This window comes from Papio anubis, chromosome 6 (assembly GCF_008728515.1).
Source record: "Papio anubis isolate 15944 chromosome 6, Panubis1.0, whole genome shotgun sequence".
Lineage (NCBI taxonomy): Eukaryota > Metazoa > Chordata > Mammalia > Primates > Cercopithecidae > Papio > Papio anubis.
Window position 1 is genome coordinate 144,561,938 of NC_044981.1, and position 15,449 is coordinate 144,577,386.

At 38.3% G+C, this 15,449-nt stretch overlaps 1 protein-coding gene across 5 annotated transcripts in view; it reads left to right on the top strand.

The window, feature by feature from the left end:
• CEP85L (centrosomal protein 85 like) overlaps positions 1 to 15,449 on the top strand; it is a 238,224-nt gene that overhangs the window by 42,077 nt on the left and 180,698 nt on the right. For 2 of the 5 annotated variants that reach the window (XM_021937937.2, XM_031667467.1), the window contains one exon: positions 14,675 to 14,783. The exons of 1 other annotated variant lie outside the window; for it this stretch is intronic. In XM_021937937.2, the coding sequence (XP_021793629.1) occupies positions 14,702 to 14,783 (82 nt within the window). In that variant the 5' untranslated portion in view covers positions 14,675 to 14,701. Of the gene's footprint in view, positions 1 to 11,650; positions 11,869 to 14,674; positions 14,784 to 15,449 lie in introns of all 5 variants that reach the window. 2 more of the 5 variants (XM_021937935.2, XM_021937936.2) reach the window with 2 other exon arrangements.

The window sequence follows — 15,449 nt, forward strand, 5'->3', positions numbered from 1 at the left end:
TTTTAGAAATTTTGAGTTTCCAAACCATGCTGGGGTCATTTTCAGGGAGCAGACTGAAATGTCACACCATAGCTGCCCCTGTTTCCTTATTTTTTTTTTTTTAACTTAATCCCAAATGTGATAATAAGCTGCCCTTATTTTCAGCCACTAAAAGAATGTCAGGGAGCTAGATCTTGAGGCTGGTAGAGAATAGCAGTTAATGATGAGAAGCACAGACACTGACTACCTGGGCTCTAGTCCTGACCCTTCCCTGTGTTAGCTACCACTATGGGTAGCTATCTCTGTTTCTATAAAGTGGGGTATTAACTAATGTGAGGATTGAATGAGCTAATGCCCTGAAGCTCTTAGAACAGAGCCAGACATGTCGTAAACATTCAATAGGTATTGACTCTCATGTATTCATCCTGGTATAGTGGAGAGAGCATAAGTATTGAGTTAGGCAAGCCAGGCTTTTAATTCAGGCTCTGACCCTTTTTTGGGGGCAGTCATTTAATTTCACTAAACTTGTTTTTTCATCTTGTGTAAATGCTATTTAAAACTATAGCAGACTATAGCTTTCTGATTTCTAGGACTCTTAAGTTTAGGAAAACACCTGTGTAAGTCCACTTTGAATATGAAGGAGGAAGCCCCAGGCAGAGAACTAAAATACTTTGCATAATAAAACAATAATTTTGAGCATCCCGGAGTTTGAGATGAAAGCACCAACTCTAGGAAAGAAAGAAGTCTAGCAAAGTAGCCAGAAATCTGGGGCTCTATTTGGGAAGACAGTTTTAATATCCGATATTAAGTTGTTACTTGGCACCAGAATGGAACATTCCTTACCTTTTACCAAAAGTTAAATAGACGTCTGTTACCCAAGCAATCATATGTGGGTGATAACTTTGGGGAGTGAAGAAATTGGGGTGATGTGCCAAGTATTACGTAAGGCCATATAGCAAAAGGGAACACAAACAGCAGGGGGATGTAAAGGAGACATGGAGAATTTGGCCTGTGTAGGAAAACAGAATGTGAGGCAAGGAAGAGAAACCTGGAGATGTGGAGAGGAACAGCGGATTTCTCACCAGTGTGTGAGATGGCAATCAGGCACTTTTATTTTACACTAATCTTAGAGGATAAGAAAGCTAGAGTCTGTTGAAGAACGTGAGTATACTGGCGTTTGAATTATAGGCTGGGCAGGATTCTTTTTTTTTTTTTTTTTTTTTGAGATGGAGTCTTGCTTTGTCACCCAGGCTGGAGTGCAGTGGCCGGATCTCAGCTCACTGCAAGCTCCGCCTCCCGGGTTCCCGCCATTCTCCTGCCTCAGCCTCCCCAGTAGCTGCCACTACAGGCGCCCGCCACCTCGCCTGGCTAGTTTTTTGTATTTTTTTTAGTAGAGACGGAGTTTCACCGTGTTAGCCAGGATGGTCTCGATCTCCTGACCTCATGATCCGCCCGTCTCGGCCTCCCAAAGTGCTGGGATTACAGACTTGAGCCACTGCGCCCGGCCAGGATTCTTATAATCATTAAAGTTAATGGATGTGTCCTGGCACAATGGCTCACACCTGTAATGCCAGCACTTTGGGAGGCCTAGGAGGGAGGATTGCTTGAGCCCAGGCATTTGAGGCCAGCCTGGGCAACATGGCAAAACCCCATCTCTATAAAAAACATGAAAATTAGCCAGGCGTGGTGGCACACACCTGTAGTCCCAGCTACTTGGGAGTCTGAGGTAGGAGAATCATCTGAGCCTGGGAAGTTGAGGCTGCAGTGAGCTGAGACTGAGCCACTGCATTCCAGCCTGTGCATCACAGCAAGACCCTATCTCGAAATAAAATTAAATAAGGTGAATGGATGTAAACTTCTAGCACAAGTAATCATTTGATAAATGACACACCTATCATCTTGTTGATTCATGTATTATTCACTGAATATGTATCTAGCTCAAGGAAGCTGGGCAAAGAACAGCTGGTACACATGGTAGCAGCGGAGCATGCAGGTTCCCACTCATCTTACCCGTGACTGAGACTTACCTACCGTCCCTCCTCTTACTCCCCACATCTCTATCGCCAGCATTTTTCTCCTGTCTGCACAAAGAAAGCATACTCCCTGAAGGAAAAAAATGGGCTTCCAGGAGTACTAGGGCTATGTCTCTGGAGGAGCACAGGCAGGCTGTGTGATGTGTGATGGTAAAGGATTTCTTCAAAGTCATGTTCATGCCTTAGAGAATGCCTGGAGACTATAAGTTTTTAAATTATTTCATTAATCAACTCACTGAAGATAAGAGAGACAAGCAGTGTCCTAAAAACATGCAGTTATTTTACCTGTAATCCATTTTCCAGTAAGTGACTACTGAGATAGCTGGAGCACAAGAATAGGTAATGGCTTTGTTTTCCCAAGATGTAGTCACTGCGATTATTTTTAGATGAAAGATTTGGAGCCAGAAGCACAACTCATAATTATGTTGCTATGATTCTACAACCAGTTGTTCTGTAGAATTAATTCAACTGTGAAAACTTTAAAGTTACCACATTTTCTGAAAAGCCTGAAAAACTGAAAGTAAAATATTCTGTGACACGCAGTGCTGTTTCCTGAGAACATCTACCATCGCTCCACTTTGCAGCTTTTATGCCTCCTGCTTAGCCCCTCTTTCATCCCAGTTCTTACCCTGCTCTACGAATTACTAAAGTCCGCTGATAGTCCTTCCTTCGTGAAGCATTCCTGAAGACCCCAGCCTAGCAGATCTCCCCTTCCTCTGACCTCCTGTGTTGGTAGTGTATTGTTTACACCTTTCTTAGAACCCCTCATTTTCTCCCGTGAATTCTAGTTTATTTTTGTATCTATCTCACTATTGTCAAAGCTAGATTTGTACTATGTAATATAGTTGGCTATTCGTATCCATTGGTTTCACATCTGCAGATTCAACCAACCATGAATTTAACCAACTGTGAATTCAACCAGTGACTGATTATAACCATTTGGAAAAAGGTCAGATGCAGTGGCTCACACCATAATCTCAGGACTTTGGGAGACTGAGGTGGGGGGACTGCTTGAGCTCAGGAGTTTGAGACCAGTCTGGGAAACATGGCAAGACCTAATCTCTAAAAAAAAAAAAAAAAAATTAGGCAGGCATGGTGGTGCATGCCTGTAATCTCAGCTATTCAGGAGGCTGAGGCAGGAGGATCACTTGAGGCCAGAAGGTCGACCCTCCAGCCTGGATGACAAAACAAGATTCTGTCTCAAAAAAAAAAAAAAAAAAAAGAAAAGAAAAGAAAAAAAGGAAAAACTCCCAAAGAATAAAAAACAATAGTACAACAATAAAAAATACAATATAACAACGATTTATGTAGCACTTACGTTGTGTTAGGTATTGTAAGTAACCTGGACACGATTTAAATATACTGGAGGATGTGCATAGGTTATATGCAAATACTATGCCCGTCTATATAAGGGACTTGAGCATCCTCAAATTTTGGTATCTTTGGGGATCCTGGAACCAATCTCTCTTGGGTACCAATGGACAACTGTAATTTTCCATTTCAAAAACAGTATGTCAAATCTATATCAAAAATCTGGAAGAGAAAAAGAAAAGAATGCATCTCATCATTTTGACACAAATTGTGTACTCATTACTTTAGGCTGTTTCTTCCTAAACCTTTTTCTATGATTATTTTTTCATTGATTTAATCCTAGTGGATATGCAATTTCATATCCTTTTTTCAATTAATGTTGCATCACAATCATTACTCAAATTGCTACGTAGTCATCATAAATATTTCTTTAAAGGCTGCAAAATATTGACTACTTTTCTATTGTTAAAATTTTAGATTGTTTATCATATTCCACCATTATAAACAACACTGCAGTTGACATTTTCATGCTTATAGTTTTTCCAGTGTGTGTGTTTCTGTATGTACATGTACATTTTGATTTTTTCCCTTAGGATAATGTCCCAAAAGGAAACTTACTGAACCGAAGAGCAAGATTGTTTCTATGGCACATATTGTCAAGCAGCTTTCCAAAAGAGTTGGTCCAATGTATATTATTAGAAGTGTATGAGAATATCAGTTTCTCCAAACCTTCGCCAAAATTATTTTCTTAATTATTTAATCTTTATATAAATGAAATGGGATAACTTTAGTTCACTGCTTTAATTTTTTTTTTACCATGAATTGTTTTAAGCATACAAAAAAGTAGGCAGAAAAAAATATATAACCCCTGGTCCTGGTTTGTCAGATATGAACAAATTTCCACATTTTCATTGCATTTTATAAAATGAAATACTACATATAACTGAAGCCACTGTGCACCACTTTCCCAAATCCATTCCAATGCCTTCCTCCTTCCCTCTACAGAGACAACTGGAATTTGACGTTTATCATTCCTTTACACTCCCATGTCCATATGTTTTAATTGTTAAATCTTTAATTACCAATGAAGTCAAACTTTTTAATATACTATAGCTAATATTAAAGTGCTCAGATTCTAGAGTCAGGTGGAACTGTCTTTGAATTCCTGCTCTGCCACTAACTAACCATGTCTCCTGGGGCCTCTGTATGACTCAGTTGCCTCATTTATGAAATGGAGATAATAATAATTCATACTAATTTTTTTTTTTCTTTTGAGACAGGGTTTCTCTCCTGTCACTCAGCCTGGAGTGCGGTGGTGCACTCTCGGCTCACTACATCCGCCTCCCGGGCTCAAGCAATCCTCCTGCCTCAGCCTCTAGAGTAGCTGGGATTACAGGCGTGTGCCACCATGCCCAGATAATTTTTGTATTTTTAGTAGAGATGGCGTTTCATCATGTTGGCCAGGCTGGTCTCGAACTCCTGACTTCAAGTGATCTGCCTACCTCAGCCTTCCAAGGTGCTGGGATTATAGGCGTGAGCTACTGTGCCTGGCCAATGTATACTATTCTTTATCACATTGTTATGAAGATGAAATGGGAAGTTGCATGTGAAATTCTTGGCACAGTGCTCACTTAGCATGCAATAATACCTTTTACCATTACTCTAGTTTTATTGTGTGAATTATTTGCCCCTTTTCTTAGCAAGATTAGATTACCTAAAACTTGTGAAGCACTTTTCCAACATGATCCTATTTATTCCTCACGATAGCTTTATGAGATAGTGTTGCAACAATCCTATTTGATCCCAATGATAAGCCAACAGGGAGCAGAGCTGTATTGAAACCCAAGTCTCTGGTGCTGGCACCCCTTGCTTTGAACTTATTTGCTGCAGCTCCATCAACTTTAAAGTCATTTCGTGATACAACGTCATTGGTTTATGAGGTGGCTTTAGTACTATTCTTTAATACAGTCATTATAGACAGATCCTAGTTTCTCTCCGACTTATAATTGTCTTCCTTCTCTATTTTTTCCCTGAATATTCTATACAAAAATATTTTATTGTTCTATAAAACTAAATATACTCTTAAACTCAAAAAATAACATTACCACTAATAATATATTACATATACATTATTAGAGATTTAGATGTTATAGAGTTGGTATTACTTTTTTTTTTATTGTTTTGTAAAACAAAGTAAAGATCTTAGGCAATTCCTGTATCCAGATTTCAATTTACTAATGCATTAGACCTAAACATTTTAATTAAAATAAACCTTAAGGATTCTGGATATTTATTAATAGTTAACTGGAGTACAATTAAAATTTTATTATTTATAAAAATGTAATTTTAAAAGAAAAAGAATAATAACAAACTTTATTGAAATGTATTTAGAAACCAAATTTTGAAATACCTTATTTTTAAGTTGATTTTTCAAGGCACAAGAAAAAATAGTCTGGATATAGGTTCCAATCTACTCTTGTGTGCATTAACAGGACACATGTATAAATACCAATTTTGTTTATACAAGTTTTAAGCTACAAGAACATCTTAAGATGACATTATATGGTAATCATATTTTACTCAGTTTATCAATATTACATTTTTCCTTTGAAAATTCTGACACCTTGGCCAGGCGCGGTGGCTCATACCTGTAATCCCAGCACTTTGGGAGGTCAAGGTGGGCAGATAATGAGGTCAGGAGTTCGAGACCAGCCTGGCCAACATAGTGAAACCCTATCTCTACTAAAAATACAAAAAATTACCTGGGCATGGTGGTGGACGCTTGTAATCCCAGCTACTGGGGAGGCTGAAGCAGGAGAATTGCTTGAACCCAGGAGGCCAAGGTTGCAGTGAGCTGATATCATGCCATTGTACTCCAGTCGGGGTGACAGTGCGAGACTGCGTCTCAAAAAAAAAAAAAGAAAAAAGACAATTCTGACACCTCTCACATTAAGTGACAGTCTCCTTATCATATTTGAGAAAACCAGATTCAGAGAACTCAGGGTGGGAGTTAATGAGGCAATTACAGACATTACACGACTCTAGGCATGTTGGAATGAGGGTATCCTCAAAGGTGTCTAGAGGAACAAGGAGCATCTTAAGACTCCTGAGGCATGTGCGTTATGGACACACGATCATGCAAAGGATATTGACTGAAATAAGTACCAAATACTTTGAAAAGACGTTCAATATAGATCCTGTGAACCTAATTACAGTGTTTGTTTTGATTTTATTCCAATGGGAAAGTTATCTGGCTTTTTCTCCCAGAAATCATAGGGTTCAAATAAGTAGGAGTATGGGTTACTAGAAATCTAGTAAATGACAGTACGGCCCCTTATCTGGCAATCCGCCAACTCCCCGAGCTCCTGACTGCAGCAGTACTCCTCAGCTGGCCTTTTGCCAGGATCTGAAAAGAGATCAAGGCATATGAGCTTCACTGTGGCTCTTACTTGACATCTTCAGCTGACACCTTCTCCAGGGAGGCTGGCAGCCACCTCAGCAGAAAGCCACCTTGAAGCCTATAAAGTTTACCTCTTCACAGAGGTTATACTTGCGGGCAAATGCCCACATTTGTACCAAATCATTTTAACGAAGCCCATCATAACCCTCTGGATGAAAATGCAACAGAAAAACTACAACGCCTGGTGCCAGTTCACATGTAGCAGGTAGGTACTTAAGGTGTGATAGCTACCTGTGTCACGAAAACATGGAGACACACTCTCATCTGCTGATTACAACTCATTTCCTCTAAGACATTTTAAGCCGTCTGTTCTAAAAGTTGGTATGTGGGGAAGATGAAAATCCTTTTTTTAAAAAAATTATGTGGTAACACACAAAATCAAAACTGAAGCTAACGTGGCATTGCTCATTTCTGCTCTAATTTTCTGGAAAACAGTTTCAGGCAAGTTAGGACGGCAGCAGGCCCAGGAGCTGAACAAATTCAGAGGCCATCTTAGGGCAAGCTGGGGTGGGATTAGATGTTCCTGTCTGCACTGTTCTCCTAAGCCTGCCATGATCTGAAACTTAGATCTTGGGCCTGGGCCAGAACCAGACTGACCTTCAAGGGTGAGCAAAGAAGGCAACAGCATCCAGGCAACTGTAGTGACGAATTCTCTTGATATTGCCTTTTCTCTCTATTCTCCCCGAGTGCCGATCAAATGCTCCCAATCTACCACCTCCCTTAGTGTCACTATAACTACTGCCTCCTACCGACATTTTATGCCTTTTTAAGATTATGAAAATAAATGCTAACTACTATGTCTTTTGGTCTCAGTTGAAAACAGTTATCCTTCAGCTATCTTTCACAGTATAAATAACTTGCCCAACTTTGCTAAGGCTAAAGTTTGCTCCATAACTTCATTAGGAGATTACTGTAATGGAAAAAAGTACCTAATTAATTAATATAAAGACTAATTATTATAAAGATTTGTATAATGTTTCAATTAGAGGATATAGATTCATGTATCTTATATATATATATATCTTTTCAGAATTTCTTTTGTCATCATCCACAGCATATGCATGAGGAGTATAAGTTAATTTTAGATGCTTTGTTCATCAGCAATTCATCTCATGTTCTCTATAAGCACTTGTAATAATGCATGTATTTGATATTCAGGTGGTTCTTTGTGTTTTCATTTTAGTAATTGGTGATTCAAGGTGCGAAGAATATTAAAAAACTAGTGTTAATTACTATGATGAAAGTAGAGATTGGTTATTCTGCTAGCTTTTTAAAAACTTTTAAGTCTTGCTTGTAAAAAAAAGTCTGTACGATTTTTTTCTGAATTCAGTTTTAGGTAGTATGTTAAAAATAGATTCCCCAAAATAACACTACAAAATATTAGGGCTGTTTAAGAAATACCTTGTTTATGCCGCACAGTAGAGGAAAAAAGGACCAATTTTAATTTAGTCTAGATGTGTCCAAATATAATATGATTTTCCCTTTTTTCTAACGCATATTTTCAAAAGTATATTTGGGACAACCTGATATGTTAAACTTTTGAGATATAAGCAAAATAGTTAAATGTCAACTTAAAATATTTATTAATTTACTTGTAACACTGATTAAATATACTGATTTAAATGTTGTTTTATCCACTTTTATATTTAACACATATTTACAATAATAATTTCATAATTATTGAACTCCATTTTCAAGTGGTCTTTTAAAAGTTTATTTATTTTTAAAAATACAGGTTCTAGATTTTACAACTTGAATTTATGTCAGGCTAAGAGACTTCTGCAATCAGTACACTGTTGAACAAAATAAAATAATTAAGAGTGACCCATACATGAGAGATTGTAAGGACTGCAGTACAAAGTAACTCCATTGTGTTAAAAACAAAGGAACAAAGAAGCCTTACCCTATAGCTATTTTATACTGTTTACACAATAGAAAATTAAAAAGCTTCAAGTGTTATAGTGAAGTAACCAATCCTTCACACTTGTGTCTGGTTTTAATTTTTCTGCCCTACTTTGGTACTCAACAAATAATTGCCAGATGAATAATGATATTTCTAAATCATCTTTTTGTTTTTTATATGTATTATTTTTATGACCCAAAAAAAAAAAAAACATAAAGAAATTGGTTCTCCCATAAACCTGAAAATTGTAGTTAGACTTGTCTGTTTTTCTGAATTTATTATAATAACTTGTTAAAATTCCAGAGCTCCACTGAAATCTTAGCAAAAAGGTCCACTCCTTAAATTAGCTCAGATTCCTCTAGGGATTGTTTAAGTGATGTTAACTCTATTTACAGTTCCAGAGATCCCTACATTCTTCCACTGGGTAAGCAATACGCTGAAAATTCTTTGGAATAAAAAAACCTTACCAACGGAAACAGAGTATATTGAATTGAATTCTCTTCTACTACCTAGAAGTAAGGAAGCTACTATGAAAACTGTCTTAATGATTTAAAATTATTTGAGTAGTGAAGTTGTAACTAATTATTCTTAATTAATTAATTAAACTCCTATTGACGTAAATTAACTCAGTAAATTTCACAAGTTTGTAATGTGCTCCTGGAAGTACTCTGAATAGTGGCAAACTTTTCTAACTGGGGGGCGGTAGCTCCCTGGCCCAGGCCAGTCAGAAGCATTGAGGACCCTCTCCTCCAGAGTTCCATGTGCCCAAGTGGTATTCTGAGTCCACTTGAACCTGTCATGTCTGTCTTTCTTTCTGTTTTGGAGACTGGGTCTTGCACTGTCGCTCAGGCTGGAGTGCAGTGGTGCCATCTTGGCTGCAACCTCTGCCTCCTGGGTTCAAGCAATTCTCATGCCTCAGCCTCCAGAGTAGCAGAGACTACAGGCATGTGCCACAATGCCCAGCGAATTTTTGTATTTTTTTAGTAGAGAGGGGGTTTCACCACGTTGGCCATGCTGATTTGGAACTCCTGACTTCAAGTGTTCTGCCCGCCTCAGCCTCCCAAAGTGCTGAGATTACAGGCGTGAGCCACTGTGCCTGGCCCAGTTCTCTCAATTCCACCTTTCTCTGCTGTTCAAAACATAAGACATCTAAACTCTTGTATAGTCTTAGTCTATGCTGCTATATGCTGCCTTCCTGGTAACTCATCCTTAGTATATAGTCCTCTCTGGGAAACATTTTCATCATGCTCTGTAGACCTCCTGTTTTCCTATTTAAAACAAAACCACCAATCTTCATCTTCCTCACAGAATGTGTCAGTTGGCTTTTCTGGAAAGCGATGCTAAAATGGAACTAGGGGTGTAAGAGGCTTATTGGAAGGTAACACCCGTGAAAGATGAAAGGTACAGGAAGCAGGACTGGAAAGGAAAGGCTCAGACTACAATGCATATCTGACAAGTTCCCAGTCAACCCAATAGCAAGCTAGAGAACAAGGACTGATGATTAGAAGAGCTCTGCATTGGAAAGAATGGTCAGGCCCCATTATCTTGGCTGAGATTTGTCACTGGCTGGGGATATCTGGGAAAAGCACGGAGTAGGGCGACTGTGGTTTACAATAATCTATTGTTATATTTTAAAATAGCCAGAAGAAAATAATTTGAATGTTTCTAGCATAAAGAAAAGAAAATTTTTAAGATGATGGACATCCCAATAACACTGATTTGATCTTTACAAATTATATGAATGTATTAAATTATCACATATATGCCCAAAAATGTACCTCTATTATGTATCAATAAAAAATAAAAAATTAAATAAAAAGGCTGAGGCAGGTCCTGCAGGTGCTAAAAGTTGGAGGCTGTCAGCTAAGTACATTCCTCGTGGCTGAATATCAAGGTCTTTCTTGAAGGGAGATCAGAGAGACACACTCCAAGGTCACCTCACAGATCAATTCCTCCACTGTCTCATCTCTCCAATCTTAAACTTCAGCACCCTCCTCTCCCACCCTAACATCGTATCTTTCCAACTTTTACTCCCTTACTCTCGTTATATTTGCTTTTCAATTGCAAAAGTTCCACTCCTTTATTCCCATGACCTTCTCTCCACATTTCAGCTTTGTCTTAACTGCTTTTTCCAGATAGGCTACACCCAGTTTCCCATCACTTCATCTATTCTTTCACCAATATCCTTACATTCTTTGCCCCTTTTTCCCATTTGAGTGCCCACACTGCAAAACCCTATTTATCTATCTGCCTTCTTTCTTCCTACACTCAAACTGCTGGTTACAGCTAAAGAAAACCATACACCACCGCAGATTAATGTCACATGGTTTCCAGTCTTAGCTGAACCCTAAACACTATACAGAAATCCTATAGTTAGGTATTTCCTTCTCATATGGCATCTGAAAAAAAAACTTCCAGTTTTTATTTCACAGCATGTTGAAGAGCATGGCGGAAAAGGCATGGGCTTTGGAGTTACATGTATCAGATTTGAATTCTAGCTCTTTACTTCCGGTGTGACCTTCCCTAACTTCTCTTTGGTCTTTTTTCCCCATCTGTAAAATGGAGGTATTACTAACTCCTTAACATAAAATAGGTAACTGGTTTAGTGAGAAGTCTCAAATCACTGGAAGTATATGCTCAAATTTTTTTCTCTCCCAATAACACTGCCAACTGTACGCTGTTGAAAATCCCCTTTTCCACTGAGTACATCTCAATCCAATTCCCTAACATTTTGAACATTTTCAGCTTTCAACAGTCCTCTTCTCCACCAGGGCAGGTCAGATAGGAGGCTGTGTGTGGGTTTGTGTGTGAAGGCATGATCTGCTTTCTTGAATCCACACTTCCTTCTACTTACTGTCCAGTGTCTGAAAAAGCACGAAGGCAGGCAAGGAAGACTTTGTATCCTTACGCACTGTCCAGGTTGCTGTCCCATTTCACTATAAATGATCTTGTTTCTTTTCCTAGGCTCAGGATGACCAGGTGGTTACCATAAGTTCCATTGACAAAGATGTCAGTCCTAAGCAGTTCCTGAAAGCATTGATGGTCCTTTGGAAGACTTTATCTGTTGGCAGAATTCTATCCCTCCCACACCCACTTCCTATCCCAAGGACTGCTTCAGTGGTTCATATCATACCTTCTTTCTTATTGGTTATTGCAACCCAACTCTGGAGTCAAAGGTACAGGTGAGATTCATTTTCTGTACCTCCCAGGAATCAGGGACTTAAGATGAGTCCCCTTGTCCTCTTGGCCTCACCATACCACCTAGCTACCTCTCCCTAATTTTCCTTCCTTTATTTTGGTAGCACTGGGCAGGAAATCACAGCCTAGAATGAAGGCTTCTATGAACCTGGCTCCCAAAAATTTGGTAAATATTTGTCAAGAGTGTACTATTTCACCATAATTCCTGGACTAATTAGTAACCCCAAAGGGCCAGGAAAAGATACCAGTCACTATTTTATTCTGATACATGTATATAAATTACCATATACAACTGACCTGGCCTATACCAATGAATGTTATTTTTTCTTGGTGAGCTATAACACAGTTACATTTCTAAATTGTATGTTTGTCTCTATTACCAATATAGGATGTACACACACACTGTTCTAACTATTTTACAAAGATTAACACGTTTAAACCCCACAGCAATCCTGTGAGGTAGTTATTATAATCCCCAATTTGCAGGTAAGGGAACTGAGGCACAGACAGGTTAAGTAACCTATTTGTTTTCCATTCACCTATTTGAATTCTACCTGCCAGGGATCCAATTAAGATTTCAAATCCATCTTCAAAAGAAAGAGTGTTTTTTTTTTTTTTTTTTAAATGATACATGATTTTTGGGATTACAACAATCCATAAAAAATTGGATAACTTGTCACCTTTGTGATCTGGAAGAGGTTGTAAAGCATGGTCCTTGATACACACTTGATATATAAGAATTATCTAGTCCTTGGAATCATTTAGAATTCATTCATAAATCTTTTTCTATGTAGTAGCAATAGTTCTTTAGGAACTACTTCAATTGTTATTGGTTGGTTTACTTTTCCTACAGATTGTTTGGTTCTTTTGCTATTTTATATATTTTGTATTTTTGTAAATATAAAGTTTTCTTGAGCTTACCTCATATTATGCATGGGGTTTCCTTCTAATTTTATTTATTTTTTAGAGACAGGATTTTGCTCTGTCACCCAGGCTTGAGTGTGGTGGCACAATCATAGCTCACTACAGCCTCCAACTCCTGGGCTTAAGGGATTCTCCCGCCTTGGTCTCCCAAAGCACTGGATTACAGGCATGAGTGACTGCGCCTAGCTCTTCTAATTTTAAAATATCACTTTTATCCATTGTCATATCCCTCTTCAGTTCTGTAGTTGATGTTTGCACAATCTGACAAATTTGAATCAGAAAAACACATATAAGATAGCTCACATAAGATAGTAAGATAATCATAGTAAGATAATCAGTTCAAAGATTTACATACAAATTTAAGAATTATAAATGCAACATTTATTTTTCACTTTTCAATAATGTCTTTTTCTGAAATGAAACATTTCAAACAAATAGTTTAATATAGTTTAGTATTTAATACGGCATTTTTAGTACTATTTTCTTTTGTGATCCAGTTTATATTCTTTAAAAGTCCCCTCCCAAAACATTAAATATCCTAATTTCATCTGAGCAATTATACACACACACACAGAGTCACTATTTTCTTTATTATTATTTTATTTATTTATTTATTTATTTATTTATTTATTTATGAGACGGAGTCTCGCTCTGTCGCCCCCCCTGGAGTGCAGTGGTCGGACCTCAGCTCACTGCAAGCTCCGCCTCCCGAGTTTACGCCATTCTCCTGCCTCAGCCTCCCTAGTAGCTGGGACTACAGGCGCCCGCCACCTCGCCCGGCTAGTTTTTTGTATTTTTTAGTAGAGACGGGGTTTCACCGTGTTGACCAGGATGGTCTCGATCTCCTGACCTCGTGATCTGCCCGTCTCGGCCTCCCAAAATGCTGGGATTACAGGCTTGAGCCACCGCGCCCGGCCAGAGTCACTATTTTCATTACTTATATTATCTCTGCACAGTAGAACAACTGCCAAGACTGAGGTTTATTGAGGTTCAACGACAAATGTCTTTGCTTGTAAAATTCTCCTTGTAGTCCTAACACACTGTCACAACAAAACAAAATAGGCAGTTTACCACATGGGGTTTAGTAATGGTTAGGTAGTCCTTAGGTTCTCCAACTTGTGTTATGATAAATTTTAATCATTCTGAAAACCATGGCTGTATCATCCCATGTACATATCATCCATGTATCATGGATGTGGGGGGAAGCATTAGTTAAGTATATACTCAGAATTCATATGATTAAAAGAAATAGATAGTTACTTTATCTACCTAATATTCCCACTTAGTATTTCAATTAATTTTAATTGCATTAGCCCTCTATCCTCCCAAGTTTAATTACTAGGGACACAAAAATTTTATCTTTGATGCCAAGTGCCAAAAGAGCAACTTGTTTTTACTGTTTGCTTTTACTCTGTAATAGATATTGAAATATTTTAGATTCTTTCACCTTCGATTGTACTTTCTTTGTGTAGTAGCATGCCCTTTATATTGATAAAAAGATGTAGAAAACCTGAGTAAACGATTTTCCTTAAATACTGTTTAGAGTTAGCAAATTGGCAGTTTTGAAATAATAATTGTATTTTAAACTCGCAAAAGCCAAGATATTTCTGTAATATTTTATACACTTCTTAGAACTGCATCACAAATGAATTTCAAAAATTCTGCTCCTGAGACTGTGGTAACTACAAAGCATGAAAAAAAAAAAATGTATACTTTACATAGTGCTATAGCTTCTGCTAATTTTCTTTTTGGGACTTAAAAAATCTACCCCCTCAAGTGTTAGATAAAAAAGCTAATGCACATTTAAATCAGAAAAAGGAACCAATCACACTTGTCTTTCATGTTTCTGTATCTTTTTATCATCAGAAACAGCTGACCCTTGGCCAACATTACATGATTTGGAGAAATAATTGGAAGTCTACCACAGGGAGACTAAATGTAAAACTCCAATCAGATAAATTACAACACGGATGTGGTAAGTTATAGAACACACACCCAAATGTGATTTAACTTCCAAGAATTTTAAGTAGTATTTCCCAATTAAAGTATCTTTAAGGAAAAATGCAAATATGGGGCCTTTGTTAGCAAGATTCCAGAACAGGAAAAGCGGAACTCAAAGCCTCTCTGGGTAAGTGACCTGCGTTCTGGCTGACCTCTGAGTGATGGGCGTACTGCAGAGCCCGCCTCCCACCACAGTGCTGGCCCAGAATTTATTACACGAACTAGTTTGTAACTAAACGTTGGAAGCATCACCATATTGCCAGTGAGAAGTAAGATTGAAAAATAAAACGATGCTGTCCCTTTTCGCTCTTCCTTAGGACGTCTCCTCCTGCACTAAGGGTTCAGGTGAAGGGTGGAAACCGGCCAAGAAGAGGAAGAACGTGAACCAGTAGGGGGCAAAGAGGAAAGGACTCCCTTTACAGACTTTGGTGCCATTTTTACTTTCTGGTTGCTAATCTGAAACGTTGTGCGATTACAATGACGACCCTTCTCCCCCTAGGGTCCTAATTATCTCCGGGCCTTTTCCCGTGCACATCCCTGTGTTATATTCTGGTGCCTGTGTTGCCCCCACGCCCCCATTAGTAAAGGAAAACCACCCCTTTTCTGCCCCTAAAGTGATCTATAAACGAAGGAATACAGA